Source organism: Saccopteryx leptura, chromosome 5, assembly GCF_036850995.1.
Source record: "Saccopteryx leptura isolate mSacLep1 chromosome 5, mSacLep1_pri_phased_curated, whole genome shotgun sequence".
Lineage (NCBI taxonomy): Eukaryota > Metazoa > Chordata > Mammalia > Chiroptera > Emballonuridae > Saccopteryx > Saccopteryx leptura.
In genome coordinates, this window is record NC_089507.1 from 84882535 (window position 1) to 84907278 (window position 24744).

The window sequence follows — 24744 nt, forward strand, 5'->3', positions numbered from 1 at the left end:
CATTGCTACCGAGTTGCTCTTGGCATTTTGCAGTGCAACAAAGATGTATATGACCTTTTTGAGAGCTCCTCAGCTACCAGGACCCCAAAATGTCAAGTACAACTCTGTTGCTCTCAGAAATTTTCCACTTGCAATTCACTTGTACTTGAAATGAATAACATACAATGCAGTTGAAATGCAAACAGAAAAAAAAGAAAGACCTTCTAGAACCTCTTAGGAAAATTGATCTACATCATTAAAAATGTGACAGAGTGGAATGGTCTCTGTCCTCATTAGTGAAGAAAGATGGTCAAGTGGATTAAAGTAGGCCTTAGATCAAGTGCCTTGGGTTCTACTCTTTGGCTGGGTGACTTTGTCCAAACTGTTTAGCTGCAGCACTTAGTATGTGTATTATAGGTGCTTTCAGGACAGAGAAACATAATTTAAATATCATTCTATTTGTAAGCCCAGTGCTCCTGTCTTCCCTGTGATTCTCTCTCTGCTCTGTCCTTTCCCCCAATAGATTGCTGGTGCAAACTCTGCAAAGTAACAGTGTTCAGGCCTGGGCTGACACTATTTATTAAAGGATGTCAAGCCTGCTTGTGTTACCTAAGTGTTTTGATGTGTTCTTTCTATCCTCCTCACCCTGGAACATTACGGAGACACTGACTAAAACAGGGGTCGGGAACCTATGGCTCGCGAGCCAGACGTGGCTCTTTTGATGGCTGCATCTGGCTCGCAGACAAATCTTTAATGAAAAAAATAATAACGTTAAAAATATAAAACATTCTCATGTATTACAATCCATTCATTTCCTACCGCTCATGTTCATGGTTGCGGGTGGCTGGAGCCAATCACAGCTGTCCTCCGGGACAACACCAAATTTTTATTGGATAATGCATAATATACATGGGCCGTTGTATGGCTCTCACAGAATTACATTTTAAAATATGTAGCATTCATATTTTAATCACTCAGCCAAAAAGGTTCCTTACTGCTGGACTAAAACCTAAGAAATGCTTTGCAGACCATCTGTGAGAGTGTTGACACAGTAATAGTGAGCTTTCATAACCTCATCTTCCAGAAATTCAATTTCTTTGTATTAGTAAAGGGAGAAGTCAGTAATCAACGGTGGTATGAATTGACATTAAAGAATTTGTAATTTCATGTGAAAATAAAAGCAGGTATTACCAAGTGCTTAGATTTTCACTCAAAAATAGAATGAATTCTGATATTTTTTTCCTCAACACCTAAGTTTCTAGACTCTCTGTTAAAAATGTCTTAAGAAGCTTAATGGTATGAGTAGTAGTTCTTAACTGCTGGTGATTTGCCTCCCAGGATACATTTGTCAATATTTTAAAGAAATTTTTGACATAATTGGTAGTTATTTAGTCGGTGGAGGCCAGAGCTGCCACTAACCACCCTATAATGCACAGACAGGTCCCGTTACAGAGTTATCCACTCCAAAATGTCAATAGTGCCAAGGCTGAGAAACCATGATGTGGGATGCTTCCATTATTAAGTCAGAGTCAACATTTGAATACTCGAGAGAATGGTCGTTTTAAAATGAAACCATAGATGCATCAAACAGCTATCTGCACAAATTTTATTTTTTCTCACTTTAGATTTCCTAAATTCACAATAGGTTTTACCAGCACTTTTAATGTGTGTACTTTTCTTATTCTAAATATGTATTTGTTGGAGAAAAATAAGGCACTCCGTGGGGTTGGCCCACTGGAAAACACCTCCTAGAGGGACCTAGCAGCATGGTGGAGTGAAATTCATGAAGATTGTGAAGCTGGATGGAACTGAATTTGACTTATGACTTAGCCACTTAAACGTTGTATAAGTCAGTGCACATTGCACAGTCTTGTTTTATTTCTTTAATATTAAAAGAAAGAAGAATTACTTTTGTTGATCTGTAAGTGTGAATCAAACGGTAAACTCGTCATAGTTTGTAGAGTATTAATATGACATTTTAGTAATACAAACCACTTCTCTTTGAAACAATAGGGAAAATTACCAAAGATATTACTAGAGTAATATATACACTTATATCCTTTTTTTTTTGTTACAGAGACAGAGAGAGACAGAGAAAGGGACAGATAGGGACAGACAGACAGGAAGGGAGAGAGATGAGAAGCATCAATTCTTTGTTGCAACACCTAGTTGTTCATTGATTGCTTTCTCATACTTGCCTTGACTGGGGGGCTCCAGCACAGCATGTGACCCCTTGCTCAAGCCAGCAACCTTGGTCTCAAGCCAGCGACCTTTGGGCTCAAGCCAGCAACCAGGGGGTCATGTCTATGATCCCATGCTCAAGCCAGTGACCCCGCACTCAAGTGGGTGAGCCTGCGCTCAAGCCAGTGATCTCAGGGTTTTGAATCTGGGTCCTCTGCATCCCGGTCCAATGCTCTATACACAATGCCACTTCCTGGTCAAGCTCATTTTCTTATTGACTACAAATTGTCAAAAAGTGAAGTCAAACAATTAGTCCAAATGAAATCATATGGGGGTAGCCAAACCCTCAGTCTAGTGCAGGAGTCGGGAACCTATGGCTGGTGAGCCAGATGTGGCTCTTTTGATGGCTGCATCTGCTTGCAGACAAATCTTTAATAAAAAAAATAACAACGTTAAAAATATAAAACATTCTCATGTATTACAATCCATTCATTTCCTACCACTCATGTTCATGGTTGTGGGTGGCTGGAGCCAATCACAGCTGTCTTCCAGGCAACACCAAATTTTTATTAGATAATACATAAGGTACACGAGTCGTTGTATGGCTCTAACGGAATTACATTTTAAAATATGTGGCGTTCATGGCTCTCTCAGCCAAAAAGGTTCCCGACCCCTGATCTAGTGCTATGCAAGCAATATATGTGAGCTGCCTCATAACCAGAGGAAGAAGAACCTGCTTGCCCAGTGGTGGAATTAGATTCTTCTAATAAACCTATTACAATGGCCTCAAATTCTAATTGTACAGAATTCCACAAACCAACTGCTCTCTCTCCTTGTCTCTGAATGTCTCATTGTCCTGAATAAGAAGCATTTCTAGAATGGACCTGTGCGAAATAAATGCTCATAATGAAAGAAATCATGGGAACTTTGACTGAGTCTTATTTACCTTTGTATCCTCTGGTCCTAGCATAGCACTTGGCTACAAAGTTAACAACCTAATGAAAGTTTGTTGAGTGAATAATAAACACACTGCTGCTACCTGTACTGTATCATTGCCTGAGAACCCAGAATATAATATAGATCTGCATGTTTCATTTTATATCAAGTCTCTAGTTTCAAGAATGATCATTAGTGATAGGCATTTGGCTCTAAACGTTTCATTTTAGACTTCTAATGGGCATGGAATATCAAGGGGTTTGTCGTTTATAATTCATATCTTTATGCATGCATTTAGCTATTGCACAGATTTTCCATTACCTTAGCTCCTTGTGAAATAATTCCAAATAAGCTTTATCAGATTTTCTAATAAAGGTAGCTCTAGAAGAGTCCTTTTGCTTGAAATAGTCTGCAAATGAGTTTGACGTGAAGAATATTCTTGCAGAAGCAACCTGGAAGACAAATAGTGCAAGTGAATTCATTATATTTCACCTTCTCTCCCTCCTCTGCTCTTCTGGTAATTCTGCTTTGCTTAACATTTTGAATATTTAATACTATGGTAATTTTCTTTCATTCTAGAGAAAATTTTACATAAGGCATTCTGCTAATATTTAAAATAAATGAGGATGCTACTTGGGACATATGTGTTGTTTAAGATTATTTTGGACTTCAAAAATTGTTTTACTTTCTCTGTGGACTTTTTGTTAATCTTTAAAAGCAGTGACAGCTACTAATAATGCATTCATTTTTCTTGCTCCTCAAATTCCAATTTTAGATAGGAAGAGAAAAATAAGAATTCATTGGGGCGGAGAGTCATCAAAATTGACAGATGTCATAATTGCCTTGATAGCATTATTTGAACAATAATGCAATCAAATGTGGTTAAAAACAGTATCTTCCAAGAAATTAAATATATAGGGATAGGATCATTCCCTATATTATAAAAAATTAACATTGGTCTGTGATATAATTTTCTGGTTTTATTAATTGTCTGAGCCCCCAGTAAAAATGATATCTTCCTCAAAACATAGCACTCTATTTAAATTTCTACTCACTTAAGAACTTATTCAGGCACCATTTGGCCTGGAATGACTTGAGGAAAAAAGAACTGATAGAATCTCAGAATGTCAGAGCTGACTGAGACGATGGAGATCATCTCATCTGAACCCTAACATTATAGACAAGAAAATAAAGGCCCAGGAGGAGAAAGCCATTTTCCCATTTCACACATCTTTTTTAAGTTAAGAAAAAACTACACCCTTTCCACTGTCCCAAGTATATTAACATTCTGGTATATAGATTTTTTTTTCAATTATTATATGTTTAAAACAGACCGTTATCTTGCTCACCATAGATCTTTTTGTACAAAAATGTGTACTTTAATCTGAGTAACCCCCTAACTCAATGCTCAGTTCTCATCTTAACATGGATTTTATGTTTATTTCTTATAAAGGTTGTGTGGGTCATCATGGTAAATATATAGTGTGTAAAGCTTTTTAGAACAAAGATTTCAATGGTAGAATTAATTTAAAATGATTCAGCTAATATTTACTATAAAAAGAATTCTGAAATTTTACACCTATTTTTTTCTAAGGCTAAAAGAGTACATGTTTTTGGTATGTATGCTTGCATCAGTGATCATTTTGATAGGCTAGCTCTTTCTTCAGGAAAAAAGTTAATGCAGGTCTTTTCCAAGATTACCTCACATTCAAACACACCTCTTAGTTTTCACAGCAATGAAACATTAGTGTTTGGCAATGTGCTAATTGCTACTTTAGTTTTTGTAAGGAAATAAGGCTTTTCAGTGGGGGAAAGGAAAGGAACCCTTATAATAGGTGCAGCTGGAGGTGAGTTAGGGGGGCATTTCAAGGGAGATTTGACAGGTGAAGAGAATCTCTGTACTGTAGGGAATGGCTTAGGGCACTTCTTGTTTTTAACAAGTTATGTTAACAGCACTTTCATAATCATCCTACACAGAACACCTTGCTTTCCCACCCCAATTCTTCACCTCACCCCAACTATAAACCCTGGTAAATTCTCAACAATAAAGAAGTATACTACTTGTTAACTTCTTATTCTATAAACTAAAAGAGTGTTGATTTAACATTTACTATTTTTCATAAAGGCTGTCATTTGTTGTCAACCAAACATGTTTTAATAAAATATATTTTATGTAGAGTATAAAGTGATTTTTAACAAATTAATGTCAAAAAGTGGGAAAAAGAATTCTACTTCCAGGTTGTTTATAGCTTCAAAATTCAGCAGAATTCCTAAAACTTAAAAATTAATGTACATTTTAGTCAAAAAACTTATTTTCTGAATTTATCTTTGGATTCAGATTATTTCCCAGGTAAATTATGACACACTACAGCTTTTTTTGTCTGAACAGTCTTAGTTATTATCTTAATATTGGGAGAAAAGTACAGAGGGCCTGCATGTAATAAAAATTTCAAAAATATTTTATTTTTTAAAGACTTTTAGAGCTGACCAATGAAAAAAATCAAGCACCACTTGTAAAAATTCATTTACTAACTTAAAATATATTCACAGACTACCTATCAGTATATTTTATTTTAGAAAAAAAATGCAAGCCAGAAACCCCAGAACTTCCTAGTAAGTTCTATTTAGCATGTTTTCCAAATACTAACTTGAAGCAGAAAATTGATTTTCAACTAGAAATATTATTTCATGCATATAATTTTCTTTAAACACATCATACTTTGAAAATATCTTTGCTTCTTTTGTTTGAAAGAGGACAGTAGACTAGAGTACCCTCTGTCTTGACAACAGCTGGCTAACTATATATGCTTAATAAATAATTATTGATTCGATATGATTTAGAGACCTTTTTTTAATTTACAAAATGTGCCATCTGGAGTAATCCTGATATGGCCTTGGTATTAGAATGGTTTGAAGAATATTAAAACCAAAGACGGAGATCCAGGTAACTGCTGCGATGCATGGTCTCCTGGTCCCAGTGGTCAAGCACCATCCAGCTGGACAGCTCTTACTCCTAGGAGATCCTGATGAGCTACTGAGAGCAAGAGACACAAGCTTGTTGAAAATGCTCTAAGGTTTTTTTCAACCCCCTGCCTATAGCTCCTTCTTTATCTTTAAACTGAAACACCTATGGAAATGAAGAAGCAGCCGTGTTATAAAGAACCAAGCACTAGATTAAAGATCAAAGCTTGAAGGTCTACATTACAGCTCTACCATAATTGCAAAATTACTTAGCCCTTTTATAATTTAGTTACTTCCATCTCCTTCATCTCTAAACATATGAGATTGAACTAGGTCTCCAAGGCCTCTTCCAGTTCCCAAACCCTGCAATTCAAACTAGTCATAAAAAATAAATGGAACTGTGCAACGTTCAGTTTCTAAAGTCAAGTTGTAAAGGGTAGAGACTTTTTCATTAACAAGTGCCAGAAGCTATATGGAGCTTTGTGGGTGCTCAATAAATATTAAACAATCAGTTTTATCTTTTATCTGCAGAATGGGATGAGTAATGCTGACTTGTCTCACAGAATTTCATGTGAGAAATAATAAATGAGAACAAAGCACTTTTCAGATAATGAAGTAATTCGAATAAGCTTCTTTAATAGCTCTGAGGTCCAGCTAGACGACACAGGAATAAAGTACTTTTTTATTATTACATTTGAAATACAGCAGTCTTTTTATCTGTTTTGGAAGAAACAACCATTATTCTTGCTTATCACCAAGAAGTCAGCATGAGTAATTTCTGTGCAAATGGAATTTTTCATATGATTTTAACATTTATCACTTTTAACAAAATGTAGCTTTTATCTTTACCTGATATCAAAATGGGATCATATCTTGATTTAAATAGTTTAATGATGCATTCCATCAGCATTATACTGCTCGGCCCACAGAGAATGCCTTTTGAAATGACTGATGAGCTGCACAAATGAGAAAATTGTAAATCTAATAATCCTCCCACTCAAAAATAATACAATTCAAGAATTGATGCTAAGGAAAATGATGTGTTGCATTCTAGTTTCCTGGAGACTTCCACAGTTTGTTCTTATTTATAATTATGTTCAATAAATAACATGTACTATACTTTTTGCAGTGTTTCAACAAAAGGCAGCCAGAAGACAATCTGACAGTGACAAGTTCCATGGTCCTAGGAAACAAGGTACTGACACCAGCTTCAGTTTATTTAATTATCTATAATTAGAGTTAAAGGAGTCTTATGAATACTGAATAAAGTCTCCTGGGATAGAAGTAAATAAGTGTTCTTGATTAATTTCATTCTTAACTTTGTCTTACCCAAATATAATTTTGCCATAATAAGATTAATGCAAGAAAAATATTTTAATTAACAAAGGCAAGAAGTGGCCTTGTGACACCATTAGTGGTTTTAATGGTATCAGGGCTCTAGGAAGATCAAGTAAGACAAATTCTCAAATATGCATCAGTTACTACACCTTCATGGACCTTTAAAGAGTGGCCTCTTAAATTACTTGGAGGGAAGGACAGATGATTGATAGCCCCCAAAATGAAACCAGCCCAGTTTTTCTGTGCTCTACATTGAATTCCAGTCAAAGATTGTACCCCTTTCTCACTGTTTTTGCCTTTGGCACTTGATCCAACACTTTTAAGCAATTATTTGTTATGCAGAGAAGAGCTAAAATCTGTAGCTACAGAGACGTCTCACAGGAAGATTATTTTCCTCTTGTATTAAGAGGCAGCTGTCTCCCCACCACCACCACCACCATTTTCCCTGACACACCTCATTCTTAGTGAAAAAAAGGTCTGGTTATTTATCATGATTTTTTTCCTGATAATAAGTCCTTGGTTAAAGTTCAAAAATGAAAAACATGAAAGGTGGCAGAGGGAGCTAATACTGGCTGCCTTGATAATCAAGGAGCATGCACGGATGTTTTAACCTCAACCCACCTTTGAAAGTACTTTAGTCCCAAATAATATTACCTGCAAATTGTTACTGATAAAATGCTGAAAGAGACATTAAAATAAAACCAGGAAATTTCACAACAGCTACTAAACACTTCTAAAGTCAATCACCTTTTGTGCCATTGCAAAGATGACTGGGTACTGACTATGCCAACTTCTAACACCCACTGAGCTATTGTATGCAGAACTCCGGTAAGCCTACTCCTCGGATGCTACCATTGCCCTCCAAACAAAGCCGCGTCCCTAACATGATTGATATTCACCCATGACTTCAAGTGATGTTTTCCATGGCAGGAAGTTTCTACTTGGGTCATTCTTCCAATTAAGTACATGATGTTTGAATGCAACACATAAGGAAGCTGAATTTCCAGTCTCCCGTGAATCAGTTGGATATTCTGTGTATAGATTTACATGCAGAAGAAATTCTATTGGAGAGGTGTCCATTTCTAATGAGTCTATATTTGGGGGAAAAAGATGAATCTTTGTAAATCTACTATTATTCTATCACTGTGCCTTTAGTTCTCTTAAAAAATTAATGCAAAACTTTATAGATTGTTGTGCAGTTGAATTAAACAAATTAGAAAAGATTATTTCTCTGTGGCCTCTCCCAGGCACCTCACAGAGCTTTGGAAAGAGTAAGTAGAGAGGATGCTTTGAGCTCTTTGGGAGAATATTTTCCTGAAGCATTTTTATAAATTATTCAATTATCATGTTTTAATTAAATTTTATCAAAATTAAGGAGGACAAGTGAAGAAAGCCACAGGAGATGAAAGAAGGTGACAAGTAACAAGTAAAATGAAGAGATCTTTGAAATGCTTGATCTTATCAATTGTTCTGGTTGTTCCACAGAGAGCAATATATGGAAAGGCTGCAAATGTCCATGAAGCTTACATGAGAATGATGATTATACTCCCACATGTAGAGAAAAAGAGCCCGATCTGTGCCTGGAAAAAAAGAGGAGGAGAGAATAATGAAAAGAAACAAAGACCTGGCCCTGGCCGGTTGGCTCAGTGGTAGAGCATCGGCCTGGCATGTAGAAGTCCCGGGTGCGATTCCTGGCCAGGGCACACAGGAGAAGCGCCCATCTGCTTCTCCACCGCTCCCCCTCTCCTTCCTCTCTGTCTCTCTCTTCCCCTCCCGCAGCCGAGGCTCCATTGGAGCAAAGATGGCCCGGGCGCGCTGGGGATGGCTCCTTGGCCTCTGCCCCAGGCGCTAGAGTGGCTCTGGTTCCAACAGAGCGACGCCCCGGAGGGGCAGAGCATCGCCCCCTGGTGGGCAAGAGTGTCGCCCCCTGGTGGGCGTGCCGGGTGGATCCCGGTCGGGCGCATGCAGGAGTCTGTCTGACTGTCTCTCCCCATATCCAGCTTCAGAAAAATACAAAAAAAAAAAAAAAAGGAAGAAACAAGGACCTAATTATAAAAAATTTTTGGCTTAGTATCTGCTCATACCTTATTACCTAATTTGTTTTATCTATGTCAATAATTACCAGATATTTAAAACACTTTGAGGGCTAGGATACTGAAAATTTCAATCAATTTTTTTCTTTCTAGATACCTAAATCCAACTTCTTGATGATGTTTCTGATTATTCATCTTAGAGCAGTTTTTCTAGATTCCTTTAACTCTGGATATCAGTAATTTAGTAGAACAGAAAAGAATATGATTCTATTTGCAAGAACCAGAGAATTTAAACCTCAGGAAATGTTAATAAATAAATAAATAAATAAATAAATAAATAAATAAATAAATAAATAATAAAACAAAAAAAAAACCTTCCTGTTTCTTGCAATCTGAGAAAAAGAAATATTTGGGGAAAAGAAAATAATTGAGAATAATTGGGAATATTTTTTAAATGAAAGACTTTCAAGTACCTAAAAAAGATTACTGTGCCCAACCATTTTTTTTCTATTTATAACCATCCAGTTCATAGAACGTGCCAGGAAGTCAAAACTACTTATCCCAAGTTAATGCTTACTCTTCAAATATCCTGGGATTTTACGGTATACTAGGAAAAGCAGTGCACGCTTCAGCAATGATAATCTCTTTATTTGTACAGAACAAAAGATCCTTTCATTAAATGGTGTCAGAGTCAAGATTTTCTAAAGGGACTAGACAAGTTCTCTAAACAAGGCGAAATAAATGATTTCTTTCACTATATGCTGAAAGGAAAAGGGACTGTGGGAGCCAACTATTTTCCCACTGAAAGTGTAAGGGTTTCAGATGCCCTGTGTTCACAGCTGCCAAGGGATTGCCAGGAAGTTACACTACTGCTAAATCAAGGAATTTTCCTGAGGAACAGAAAAAATTAATTGGCACCATTTCCATGGAAACTTAACAGATTTCTTTGACTCAATTTTCACATCTTGAAAAAATATAAGAAAATGCTGAGGACTTTGGATCACAAGTAAAAAGTTTCCATCAAAATACAGTTTTGAAATCAGTTCTCCCAAGTTTTTTGACGTTAGAAAATGCCAGAGTGATATTGCAGAATATGCTGCTTCTCACCTCCACCCCTTCCCAAAATTGAGCTTCACAGGCCAGTGAAGGGTTTGTTCTTCATGTCATAAGCCGTAGACCTGAATATTTTCAGAGAGTTTGGAGTTGATCACAGTTTTGAAGTCTGAGTTATAATAACCAAACTCATAGAGAACTCATTTATAACGCCCAATTCCAACTTATTAAATCTATGCATTCCATTGACTAGATTCCTTCCCAGAGCTAGAATGTTTGCATTCATTAGGTCCCTCTCAAATAATAAAGTATCTATAAAATATAATTAGTAAAATATAAAACTACTAGGTAAATGTGATCAACTTGAAGGAGGCTGAGGTACTGTATGAGCTGCTTCCGCAAGGACATGGAAATGTCCACTTAATTCTTCCTACTTACAAAATCATATACACATAATAGTCTAGGGTTAAATTTGCTCATGTCTTCCAGACATGTTACTTTTTTTCTCTGTAAATTATTTTTTTTCTTGGAGTGCCAAGGAGCCTTTTCTATTCTCACCAGAATCATCCCATTTTATTACTGTAGTCCTACCTCAGACATGCTACATGGCAACCGATGAGGTTTATTTAGCATTCTTAATACAGTGATACCTCGGTTCTCGAACATAATTCGTTCCGGGAGAACGGTCGAGAACCAAATTGTTCGAGAACCGAAACAATGAAACCCATAGGAAATAATGGAAACTGGATTAATTTGTTCCAAGCCCCAAAAATATGCCTATTTACTGGTGCTTTCTCACAAATAACGACTTCATTGATGCTGTCACCTGCTAACTCTTTTTCTTTAATGAAAATAAGAAGCAGCTTCTCCATTTCCTCCATTATCTGAGGCCTTTGCTTTGTTAACAATGTAACACCTTTGGCAACATTGGCAGCCTTTATAACAGCTTTATTCTTAAGGAAAGTTGAGATAGTAGATCTTGGCATGCCATACTCAGCAGACAGATCTGAAACACGTGTGCCCTGTTCATATTTGGCAATGATTTCTTTTTTCAGCTCAATCGTTGTTCTCACAGCTTTCCGCTTACCTTTGTCTGCATTACCACTTCTGGCTTTCTTTGGACCCATGTCTAAGGGTTAAATTCAGTGTACAAAGCGTGCACAAAGCGTGAGTCTCTCCACAAAGCGTGAGTCTCACCACAAAGCGTGAGTCTCACCACAAAGCGTGACTCTCACCACAAAGCGTGACTCTCTCCACAAAAACGTGATTCTCTCTCTCCACAAAGCGTGAGAAAGCGTGACTCACACTGATGACGCAGGCAAGGCGCGCTCGGCCGAATGAACGCCATTCGGCTCAACTCGGCTAATCTCGGACGTTCGAGTTCCAAATATTTGTTCGGATTCCAAGACAAAATTTTCTCGAATTTCCTGGTCGAATACCGATTTGGTCGAAAGTCAAGGCGTTCGAGAACCGAGGTATCACTGTATTTTAACTGCCATACTGTGATCATAAGTCACATCTACAGGTTTCAGCCACACAGTTCAATACTGAATTGCATCAAGGATGTGTTGTGGCTATTGCTCTTAGAACACAACATATTTCTTTGAGGGTGGGGTTAGGTGGGGGAGGGTAGAGCACATCTACCCTCACATATTCCAGTGACTCCCAACCTTAGAGGAACATAAGAATTCTTTGCAGAGCTTCTAAAATGTGGTTGGTTAAGTCTGACTGTAGAGATAGACTAAAAGTAAAACACATGAGAATAATGATCAGTACACCAGTATACAGAGAACAAAATCTAATAAAAAGAAACTGTTTAAGGGGCTATTGTGGTCAAATTTTGCTTTTAAGTATGTTACATTTTCAAAACAATCTGCACAATATAATTTAAATTTGTTTCAGGTTTAAATCCATGTTTCATATAAAAATTCAAATCTCCAACCACTTTCTGTTATATATTTACATCATTTGCTACAAATGACTTTCACTATTGTCATTTAACACGCTCTCCATGTTGTTTTCTTATTTTGAGACACACTTCTCTAAAATTAGAATTCTATCAAAAGTGGAAAAATAAAAAGCTTAGGAAGAATCATGATGCATAAAAACATGAAAAGAAGATATGTATTTGTGATACAAAAGACTATTCAGATGTGTTTAATAAACAGACACTGAAATCTTCTCTGCTCAGTAATTCTACCAGCATGGCCCCTGTAGGCTTATGAGTTTGCAATCCCTGGTGTAATCTGCCCACTGTTCCTCACGACAGACTGCACAGTTGCTATTGGCTGGTCTGCTTGAGGGTGGTCATGTCATGGGAAGGATATATTCAGAGAACCACATCTTGTATGTGTTCTCTAAGTGCCAAGTGCTGCAGCAGTTTGATAAATGTTAAATAATAAAATTTTCTATAACTAAGAGACCTGGGAATTGTGGATGATATTACCCGTATTTGGGGAAAGGAGAATGCTGGTCTCTGAGGTATATTCATCAGGCTGTTTCTGCCAGCACTAGATATATTAAAAAGAGGGAAATTATCAAATGTAGTGATTTGTACTCCATAAAAGAATAAGAAACTCAGTTCTCTTTTTCAGTAGAACTTACATTTCTATTTGTCATATTGTTCAAAAAAGCTTTTTTGTTAAAGTAATGCCTAGAAAAATTTCTTCAATAGCTGAGTTCTTGTCTAAAATGGTGATATGTCAACAGCCCACAGTGTGACCTCTCAAAAATACCTGTGAAGTCAAGGCATGGTCAATAATATGGAATTCTTAGTAACAGTGAGAAAAGGCTAATGCTAGAGTGTAGAACTAATCCAGTTAATTCTAAGACTGAAAAAGAGATTGAAACAACTAAAATCAGTGGTCCAGCCACTGATTCACAGCTATTACTCACACAGAGTCTAGTTCTAAAAAGTTCTGCCCTCTCCAGCTCTAGTCTTTCTGTATACATGCAGAAAGTAGTCCTTTCATTAGGAAATAAGGAGGGACTTCACATTACATTTTACATTCTAAGAACCTTAAGTAAAGGTCTGTGATGAAGGGATAGGGTAGTCAAGAAGAAATGTGTTGGCCCTGACTAGATGGCTCAGTGGTAGAGTGTTGGCCCAGCGTGTGTAAGTCCTAGGTTCAATTCCCAGTCAGGGCCCTCAGGAGAAGTGACCATCCGCTTCTCCACCCTTCTCCCTCCTCCTTCTCTCTCTCTCTTTCTCTCTTTCTTCCACTCCCACAGCCATGGCTCGAATGGTTTAAGCAAGTTGGCCCCAGGTGCTGAGGATGGCTCCATGGCCTCACCTCAGACACTGAAATAGCTTGGTTACAGAGCAACAGCCCCGGATGAGTTATTGTTAGAGTTAGGGTTAGGGTTAGGGTTAGGGTTAGATTTAATGTTTTTCTAGAGTTAGGGTTATTTTTATGCTTAGGGTTAGGGTTAGTGTTAAGGTTATTGTTAGGGACAGGGTTATTGTTCAGGTTAGGGTTATAGGTAGGGTTAGGGTTAGGGTTATTGTTAGGATTTGGGTTAAAGTTATTATTAGGGTTAGTATTAGTGTTATTGTTAGGGTTAGAGTTAGGGTTAGGGTTATGGTTAGGGTTAGTTTTAGGGTTAGGGTTACCTATAGGGGAATTGCTGAGTGGATCCTGGTTGGGGCATATGTGGGAGTCTGTTTCTGCCTCCCCACCTCCCTGCCTTTCACTAACTTAGAAGAAGAAGAAGAAGAAGAAGAAGAAGAAGGAGAAGGAGAAGGAGAAGGAGAAGGAGAAGGAGAAGGAGAAGGAGAAGGAGAAGGAGAAGAAGAAGAAGAAGAAGAAGAAGAAGAAGAAGAAGAAGAAGAAGAAGAAGAAGAAGAAGAAGAAGAAGAGGAAGAAGAAGAAGAAGAAGAAGAAAATGATCTGTGTTATTAATTTATATAGGGAGTTAGTATTTGAAAACCAGTCAGTATATATTGCCAAAGAATCATGTCTCATCTATAGGAGACAAAGCTGCAATTGACAAAAGTCTGCTAACCTCTGGGACCTTGAGCTATGAACTACACCTATCAAAGTCCTCTGCAGTCCTAGAGCAGAAATCAATATTTGATTTTAACACAAGAAATAAACTCAAAGGGTAAACAAACACACCTGAACAGGCACTAGCACAATGGATAGAGCATCTAATTAGGATGCAGAGGACCCAGATTCAAAACTCCAAGTCGCCAGCTTGAGTGCCAGCTCATCCAGCTTGAGCATGGGCTCACCAGCTTGAGCGTGGGATCATAGACATGACCCCATGGTCAATGGCTTAAGCCTAAAGGTCACTGGATTGAAGCCCAAGGTCACTAACTTGAGCAAGGGGTCACTTGCTCTGCTGGAGCCCCCCAGGCAAGGCACAAGTGAGAAAGCAATCAATGAACAACTAGGTGCAGCAACAAATAATTGATGCTTCTCGTCTCTCTCCCTTCCTGTCTGTCCCTGTCTGTCCTTCTCTGTCTCTGTCATAAATAAATAAATAAATAAATAAATAAATAAATAAATAAATAAATAAATAGGGTAACCAAAAGAGATAATATATCTCTTGGCAAACATGTTTCTATAGATGTATTCTCTTTCAAGATGAATTGAAACTTTGGCTGGGTAACTCAGCTGGTTAGAGCACTGTCCTGATATGCAAACATTGCAAGTTTGATCCGTGGTCAGGGCACATACAAGAATCAAGCAATTAATGCAAAAATAAGTGGAATAACAACTCAATGTGTTTTTCTCTCTCCTTTCTTCTTTCTCTAAAATCAATAAATAATTTTTGAAGTATTGAAGAAGATAACAAACAAATAATATAAAAACTTTAAAAATCACTTCAGAGGTAAGGAGGGAACTTTTCATCAAGGAAACCCAAGAGTATTATACTTCTGTAAATACTTCTTTAATAAGATTGTCATAGCTTTTCCAAAAGTGCCAAGGTACCAATATGGATTTAATGAGAAATACACACACTCACACATACATTAAGACTGTTTCCACTAACAGTTTGTAATTTTTAAATCTCAAGATTTTTACAAATGTTTTAACTTTTTATAAAATGTTTTAAGGTAATAACTATAAAAATATGTGAGTTATCAAAGTCAGGCTGAGATGAAAACAAACAGGTGAAAGACATTTTAGGTGAAATGACAGGATGAGGTAAAACACATGACATGAAGAGAGATAGAGTTGGAAGGGGAAATATGGTAAAAATAAAATCAACTTGGAAGCTAAAATTAAAATTCACATTGGTCACTCAAAAAGGCTGACAGTGAGTGAAATCCATTATTTAAATAGAAAACATAATTGGAGAAGGGTTTGGTCTCAATACATGGAAAGACTGGAAACAGAAGATATGGAGAACAGAAATCCAACTCGTGTTTAATGGGTATATTCAAAATGGGATAGACAATGCAATAAATAACACAACTAGACAAAGCTTTGGAGAACAGGGGATGAGAAATGGAATATGCAGACTATATGGGCTCACTGTGGTCCAGGAAAAAGTCATTATATATACCGATATATATATGTAAATATATATTAATTTATATATATGTAAATATATAAATATATAAATATATATATATTGAGAGAAAGAGAGTGGGACAGCCAGGAACAGACAGACAGGAAGGGAGAGAAATGAGAACCATAAACTTGTTGTTACATCACTTTGGTTGTTCATCGATTGCTTTCTCATACATGCCTTGACCTGGATGGGGGGGCCTTCAACTGAGCCTGTGACTCCTTGCTCAAGCCAGTGACCTTGGGCTCAAGCCAGTGACCTTGAGCTCCAAACCAGCGACCTTTGGGCTCAAGCCAGCAACTCCACACTCAAGCTGGCAACCTCAGGGTTTAGAAATTAGGTCCTCAGCATCCCAGATTGACGCTCTATCCACTATGCCACTGCCTGCTCAAGTGAAATATACGCAGATTTAAAAGCACCTTAGCAAATCTTTTAAATCATAAAGATGAAGAAAGTATTGTAAAGTATTGAGTAAATATTTTAACTTAGCTTTTCTATTAAATAATGAAAATCAGTTTTAAAATTACATCATCTGTGTAACAAAAATTTAAACTAAAGGCTACACATTTTATTTGGAAAAACTTGCCACTTATGTTTATATTTAGTCAGGTATTTTGTTTGTGTCTGAAAAAAACAAATATACTTTTAGGATATCTAGGATTTTAGGAAGGATAACATTTCTATGTCATCATAAAAGTATTCCCTGAAATATTCTAAATAAATGACAGATTAAGCAAACAAATTGCTCAAAAAACAAGTCATAGTGTTAAAGAATTGTAGTGAGTTATAAATTCACTGAAACATAACTTGGCCTAGGGTGGTACAGTAGATAGAGCATCAACCTGGAACACTGAGATTGTTGATTTGAAACACTGGGTTTGCCTGTCAAGGCACATATAACAATCAATGAACAGCTACAGTGAAGCAACTATGAGTTAATACTTCTCAGCCCCCTTCCTCTCTGTAAAATTAATTTTAAAAATCTTAAAATAAATTCACTGAAACATAGAATTCAATTTACATAATTATTATAAAATTACTTATAAACCATGTGAACATAAAATATTGGTAATAAAAAATAAATACAATTAAACAAGTCATAATTTTATTCCAATAATATAGGTCTAATTCTCAAATATATAAACATGTCTAGAAACTAGAAGAAACTGAAAAAATTAAACCATGCCCTTTTATTTGTGACTTTACTAATCAAAAAATATAAGATAAAAAAATCTCAGAAATTTAGAAAAGTAACCATTTCAAAATAAATAGAATATGTATCTTCTGAATTATTTAATATTATATAATTATATATAAATATGTACTATATATTAAGTGTACTATATATGTTATAAATATAGTCTTTATAACAAAAGTCAGAAACTACATGTAAAGGCAAAAAACAGTACTCAAAACCAGATTAAGTATAAGAAAAGCAGTTATGACAATACATATGTCAGTCAAACATCCTCACAGAGCAGTAACAATCCTTTGGACAAAGGGCACTATGCTAAGTATTTGCATACAATAGCTCCTTAAGTCTTCAGCGCTATCTTATGAGGTAGATATTATTTCATTTTTCAAGAAGGATTGATTAGGTAACTAAGGTCACAGCGCAAGTAAGTGGTAGAGGCCAAATTTGAATTTAATTCTATTTTACTCTGAAGCTCCTGTTTATAATCACCTCCTGTACTGTTTTTCCAGGTAATCATAGTAGCAAGTATCTCTATAACTTCTTGGATTTTCGCTTGTGCCACAAAGCATATTACACACTTTAGTTCCTTTAATCTTTGCAATAATTCTGAAAGGAAATTATTTATCTTCATTTTATATAGAAAGAAACTGATGATTACAAAAGTGGAATGAAGCAAAGCTGAGATTTGTACCCATGTCTGTGCGTCCAAATGCTATGCTGTGTTCTCTTTATAAAAGACACTGATTCAGCTTTGGATAACAAACAAAATTAGATGATATTCTGTTTTAAAAAGATAAATGACCAAAAATATTAAAGAAAAGCTGAAAATTAATGATGAAACAGAAATGAAGGAATTGTTTCAATCTTATTTTTAGAAAAAAATAGAATTCAATGCAAAAGTATTTATTAGACAAAAGAAATCATTCTATTTATTTAAATTCTAAAATCCAAATAAAAATATGTCATTTATGTACTTTTATGTGGCAAATATTAAAATATTAAAATGTTTAAATAAATGTGTTAGAATAAAAGCATCTGACAAAACCACAGTAGTAGTGAGAGATTATAAGTACTTTGAATCTTTGATAAAGTAGTAAAAATACAAAAAATATAAACAACAGGGAGCTATTGCAGGATAGGGGCTGGGTGGTAGGGATGGAGAGATTGAACAAAAAAAGGGAGGAGAAAAACTCATGGACACAGACAACTGTGTGGTGATTATGTGGGGAATGGGACTAGGGGAGAAGAGGGAGGTGTAGGAGGGATAAATGGTGAGACTTGGGGTGGTGAACACTCAGTACAGTGTACAGGACAGTGTATAACATGATGTGTTATAGAAAGGGGCACCTGAAACCTGTATAATTTTGTTAATCAGTGTTACCACCAATAAATTCAATAAAAAGGAGTAATAAATAAATAAAAAGGAGTATATAAAAATTAGGATGTTTGTACTTAATATACTATACACTTTTCAGGAGCCATAATTGATAATATGGTAATATGCTAGCTGGTAAATATAAACGTAATAAAATATGACCTATTCAACCTATTTTCTAATCTCAATAGAATATTTAAAGTATTAATAACAGAAATTTAAATAAAAACAACTGTGAAAATTCTGACAAACTCTGAAGGCAAAGAGAAAGTTCAAACACAATTGGTTGCTTAGCTAACAGTCCTATAAGCAGAGGCAACATTACAGTCTGAAAACTGTAGCGATAACAGAAAAGGGAAACAAAGGAACTAAACAGTCTAGCAGAGGTAGTCTGAATGGCGGGCGCACTGGGCATGCTCCCTGGGTCCCGACTCCTGAAGGACCCCGCAAAACCCCAACTTGACATTTTTTTCTAATGGCACCAAGTTTGGTTTCATATGTGCAATTTTAACATTAAAAGTTCATAATATTTTTTATTTATTTAAAAATATGGTTAACATGTATTTTTATTTTCCTTCTCTCTCCTTTTTTTAAGGGTCCCCATATTTTTTTCTGCACCCAGGGCCTCAACTGACCTTAATGTGCTTCTGGACTCGAGTAAAAAATTATGAAATGAAGCTAGTGAAATAAATTATAAAAGTTGTAAATTAGTGGTAGAATTTAAAGAATTCACAGGTGAATATACAGGAAATGTTGGCTAAATCTTAAAGTTTATATATTTTTTAATTTAAATTGTACATTTTAAAAAAACTTTTACTTAGAAAATTAAATTTAAAAGGGTGACATTGATCAATAAGAGTACAGCCTGACCAAGCGGTGGCGCAGTGGATAGAGCGTCGGACTGGGATACAGAGGACCCAGGTTCAAGACTCCAAGGTCACCAGCTTGAGCAGGAGCTCATCTGGTTTGAGCAAGGCTCACCAGCTTAAGCCCAAAGTCGCTGGCTCGAGCAAGGGGTCACTCGGTCTGCTGTAGCTCCCCAGTCAAGGCACATATGAGAAAGCAATCAATGAACAACTAAGGTCCCGAATGAAGAATTGATGCTTCTCATCTCTGTCCCTCTCTCTGACTCTCTCTGTCACTGTAAAAAAAAAAGAGAGTACATATGTTTCAGGTAAACTTTTCTATAACATTTGAACTGTTGATTATGTTGTATACCCATCACTCAAAGTCAAATCATTTTCCATCACCTTATAAAAGTTTATTTTTAAAAAGAGTAAATTAGCAAGTTCTCTGGCAAATAAAACCAAGAAAAAACACCAATTTAAAATGTCAGCCATGACAAAATGGAAGTATACAGAATCAGAGGAATTGTTTTATTTTCTTGGATATGAAAATATATGACTTTTTAAAGAGAAATACTAATTAACAAATTTATGTCAGGTGATAATGATGTGCTAATATAAGTTCATCAGTCATAGCAAATGTACTGCTCTGATGGGGGTTGTGGACAATAGAGGAGGCTATGCATGTGTAGGGTCAGGCTGTATGTAGGAAACCTTTGTACCCTCTACTCAAGTTTACTGTGAACTTAAAACTGCTCTAAATAATAAAGTATATTGAAAAAAATAAATAAAAATTTATATTAAACATACTATGTCAGGTGATAAAAGGAATTTAAAAACAACTTTCTAGACTAATAAGGAATGTTTTAACTCAAAAGATAGTCAGCAATGAGCTTTGCTATTGAGTTATTTCAAACTAAAGTAAAAGAATTTTTCTATTATATGAACCATCCCATATTCTAGAAATATTAATGTAATGTGCTAGTTATTTCAGTAATCAAGAACATACATTATAACCTCAGTTAATAATAAAAATGACATAAATCATTACTGTTAAACTATTCATAATCTTTATTACTATTATTATTATTTATTTTTAGTGACAGGGACAGACAGGAAGGGAGAGAGATGAGAAGCATAAACTCTTTGTTGCAGCACCTTAGTTGTTCATTGATTGCTTCTCATATGTGCCTTGACGGGAGTGGGGGGGCTCCAGCAGAGTGAGTGACCACTTGCTCAAGCCAGCGACTTTTGACTCAAGCCAGCAACCTTGTGCTTCAACCCAGTGACCTTGGGCTCAGGCCAGCAACCATGGAATCATGTCTATGATCTCACACTCAAGCTAGGTGAGCACATGCTCAAATTGGGTGAGCCCGCGTTCAAACTGGTGGCAACCTTGTGGTTTTGACCTGGGTCCACAGCATTCCAGGCCATCATTCCATCCACTGCACTACTGCCTGGTCAGGCATTGTTCATAATTTTTAGATCTTACAGAATAAAAAAGAGAGTGATTTCTTGACAGGATTAAGAATATTTTAATAGTTCAAGGATAGAGCTAGTCTCCTTATGGCTAGGTACAAGATAAAGATACTGATTATCACATGTTGATTTAACTTCTAGAAAGTTTTAACAACTAAAAAAACACAAATGTAAAACACAACGTGCAGCCTGACCAGGCAGTGACGCAGTGGATAGAGCATTGACTTGAGATGCTGAGGAGATGCACATATGAGAAAACAATCAATGAAAAAAAAAAGTGTAACTGTTGGGAAGGAGAACATATATTTTCATTATTTTTAAATGATATTCTGTACATAACATACTTAGAAAGCATGACAGAATCAACTTCAAGACTCCTGAAAGTTATTTAAAAACAGTTGAATATAATTCAAAAATAATTTGCTTTTTTTATGTACCAGCAATAATATATAGTTTAAAAACAACATAAAAGAAAAACAAAAGCTTATTCACTATACACTGAAAACACAAACAGTTTCCATTGAAAAGAGAAAGGCACATGATTTTCTTGCATAGGTAGTCTATATTCTTTCTAAAATGATTTATGAATAATAAAACCTCATTCATTTGGAATGAATTCAAAAGATTTGTTTTCCTTTGGGGAAAAGAGACAACACTTTGGAAGACTGCTTCTAAATTCACAAAGAAAACAAGTTAATTAATTAATTACCATATTTTTGGCTCCATAAGACGCACCTGACCGTAAGACACACCTAGGGTTTTAAGAAGGAAAATAAGAAAAAAAATGTTCTGAACCAAATGGTGTGTTAAAATATTTAATAAAATACCATATTTTTCACTCCATAAGACACACGGGCTTTTTTCTCTCCACTTTTAGGGGTAAAAAATGTGCGTCTTATGGAGCAAAAAGTACAGTAATTGAAATTAAGAAGAAGAGCTGATATTGGGCAATCTTTTAGAAAAATAAAAAGATTAAGGCAGCACCTCTTGCCATATGTGTTATTGTCTGTTACTTATGCAGTGCTTAAATCTGTAGTCTTTACCATTATATTGGCATGATAATCACTAGCAGTAAAAGGTCTAGATTATAAAATTATTAAGGTTTTGTGCTGTTTTTACTTAAATAATGCAAAATAGTATCAAAGGTACAATAAGACAGACACTGTATCCAAATACAAAAAAGGAAAAGTGAGGGTTTATAGCTAAGCAGCAGAATGTGGGGGAGGCACAAGGGCTGGACGGAAAATTACTGAGAAAACCTCAGAGCAGGGGTCCCCAAACTTTTTACACAGGGGGCCAGTTCACTGTCCCTCAGACCATTGGAGGGCCAGACTATAAAAAAAACTATGAACAAATCCCTATGCACACTGCACATATCTTATTTTAAAGTAAAAAAACAAAACTAGAACAAATACAATATTTAAAATAAAAAAAACAAGTAAATTTAAATCAAGAAACTGACCAGTATTTCAATGGGAACTATGGGCCTGCTTTTGGCTAATGAGATGGTCAATGTGCTCCTTTCATTGACCACCAATGAAAGAGGTGCCTCTTCTGGAAGTGCAGCGGGGGGGCGGATAAATGGCCTCAGCGGGCCATAGTTTGGGGACCCCTGCCTCAGAGTTTAGAGGGATTGGAGCTGACTTGACCTAATAGGATTCCTGCGGAAGGTTAGCAGGTGATCCGACATTATCTGGGAATGATGGAAGATAAGGAAGCTATTAGATATTGAGGTTGATCAGATAGGAGGGTGGGAGATTCTGGCCAAACCAATCTAGCATGATCTTGTAAAAATTAGGCAACCCAAAGACAAACATGGAAGTACAGAAGGTGAAGCTTACCTGGAAAAGGACTTGGCAAGCCTGACCAAAGTTCAGTCAAGGAGAGCGGCTTTGTTATATGCAGCCCTAAGTTAAGGAAATGTGGAGACTTTCTTGGAACATATAAATAAATCATTCCAGGCATGTTAGTCTGCCCATGTGGACTTGAGTGTATTTATCTGTCAGTAGTCTAGCTATGGAACAAAAAAGGAACTTCAGATTTAAATTCTGGTCATTGGTTCTCTAAGTCCCATTATTGACAGTTTTTTCTAATTTCTCACAAAATAATTTGTTAAGATGGTACAGTATGATATGGCATGGTACAGGTATCAGGCATGGTTTGCGATGGCATATATTCCATGAGCAAACCCATTAGCAAAGTGGGAGATATTTTTTTATTGTGAAAACAATATAGTATTATTATAGAGTGTTAGAAATTAGGAAAAAAGTTTGCACCTCTGTACCATCACAATAGAACAATTGATATCATTAAAAATTTTCTTTCATGCTTTGTTATAGTACAACATTGATATTGTCAAAATTTTACTTATATACAATTTTGTATCCTACTTTTATACTTGTCATTATATAATAGGCACTTTCATGCTGCCACATGATCTTTTCATTATTACTATTATTCTAATGAATACCTAATATTTATTAAATAAATATTTTATATTTTAAATTTCTTGTTGTTGGGCAATCAACTTGTTTCCTTTCATATTTTCAGTAAAAATATGTTCTAACCAGTCACTCAGAAAACAGAAAAAAATTTTAATGAAAAGCCCAATTTGCTTTCCTACCTGATCTATAGAGTCATATACTCACCACAACAGATTTCTTGATGTTTATATGACCAACATTTGCTTGAATGGAATATCTTGTAGAGAGAATAAATCAAAAGAAACTTAAAGTTTACAATTGATCTTAGCCAAAAGGCCAAGAAGCAATAAAAACAAACAAACAACAACAGAAAACAACTTTAGAAACTATAGTTTGTGTTGAAGCTTTTACAATAAGAGACCAGGAGCCTACCAGGAGCCTGCGCTATGTCCAGTTCACTGTCTTACAAATGCTTTCAAAGAAAACTGTGTTAAACTCATACTAATGCTTGCGAAATAAATGAATAATAAGTATAAAATTGGGGAGGAAGGAAAAAAATCCTTCCATCCTCCATAATATAGTAACCTAAATGCAATAAAGCAATTTTGCATACCCTACCTAAAATGACAGGTTGCACACTTTGGTTTGATTAGTCTACCCTTAGGAGAAGAAAGATAGTAAATAGCCTAAATCATTTTCCTTTGCAACTTACCATGCCTAGTAGTAATTTATCAAGCAATTTTCTTTTAATCTTTTTAGTGTGAAAAAGAGTAAAAGCAGATGGATAGCAAAATAGTCTAGTAAACAACTCCCTCCTAGGACTTGGTCCGTGGAACTTCTGAAGCTCCTCACTTCTGTTCTTTTGTTCTCTCTGCTCAACCACACAGAATGGAATCCCTGCTCCTTCCTCTGGGAAGGCATTTTATATTTTAGTAGCTAAAATTTGAAATATAAAGGGGTGATTGAAATGAATACTATTAAAATTATTATTTTTTTTTTTTTAGTTAAACTAATCTGTACGTGTAGCAAAACAAGTTAGTATGGTTTTCCGGGAAGAGCTTTTCTTGTGATAACTTCCACAGTAAGCAGAAAATTCAGTTGCATGGGTTTTACCTGAGATAAAAATGGATTCACACTTAGGCAAAGAGATGACAGAAGTGAGGTGCTAGTTAAATGGCATAGCTGTTCAATGATGACACTAACCCTCCACACTCTGACAGGACTGGCAGGTAAAATTCTATTGCAAACTGCATCTCATGAAATGAAGTGAAGTGTGGAGACCTATAAAAAGTATATGGTACAGGAAGCAAGAACTCACTTGTTATCTGTGCTTTGGCTGCTAAACCAGTGAGCCCTCTGGCTGACTTGTGCATCTGCAATTCCCCTGCGATTTTATGCTTCGTCATCCCTGGAGGAAAAGACTCAG

At 36.0% G+C, this 24744-nt stretch overlaps 1 protein-coding gene across 2 annotated transcripts in view; it reads left to right on the plus strand.

Moving 5' to 3' along the window:
* Nucleotides 1-24744, plus strand: part of BANK1 (B cell scaffold protein with ankyrin repeats 1) — a 376917-nt gene that overhangs the window by 334247 nt on the left and 17926 nt on the right. For both annotated transcript variants that reach the window (XM_066384875.1, XM_066384876.1), the window contains exon 11: nt 7187-7252. In XM_066384875.1, the coding sequence (XP_066240972.1) occupies nt 7187-7252 (66 nt within the window). The remainder of the gene's footprint in view (nt 1-7186; nt 7253-24744) is intronic.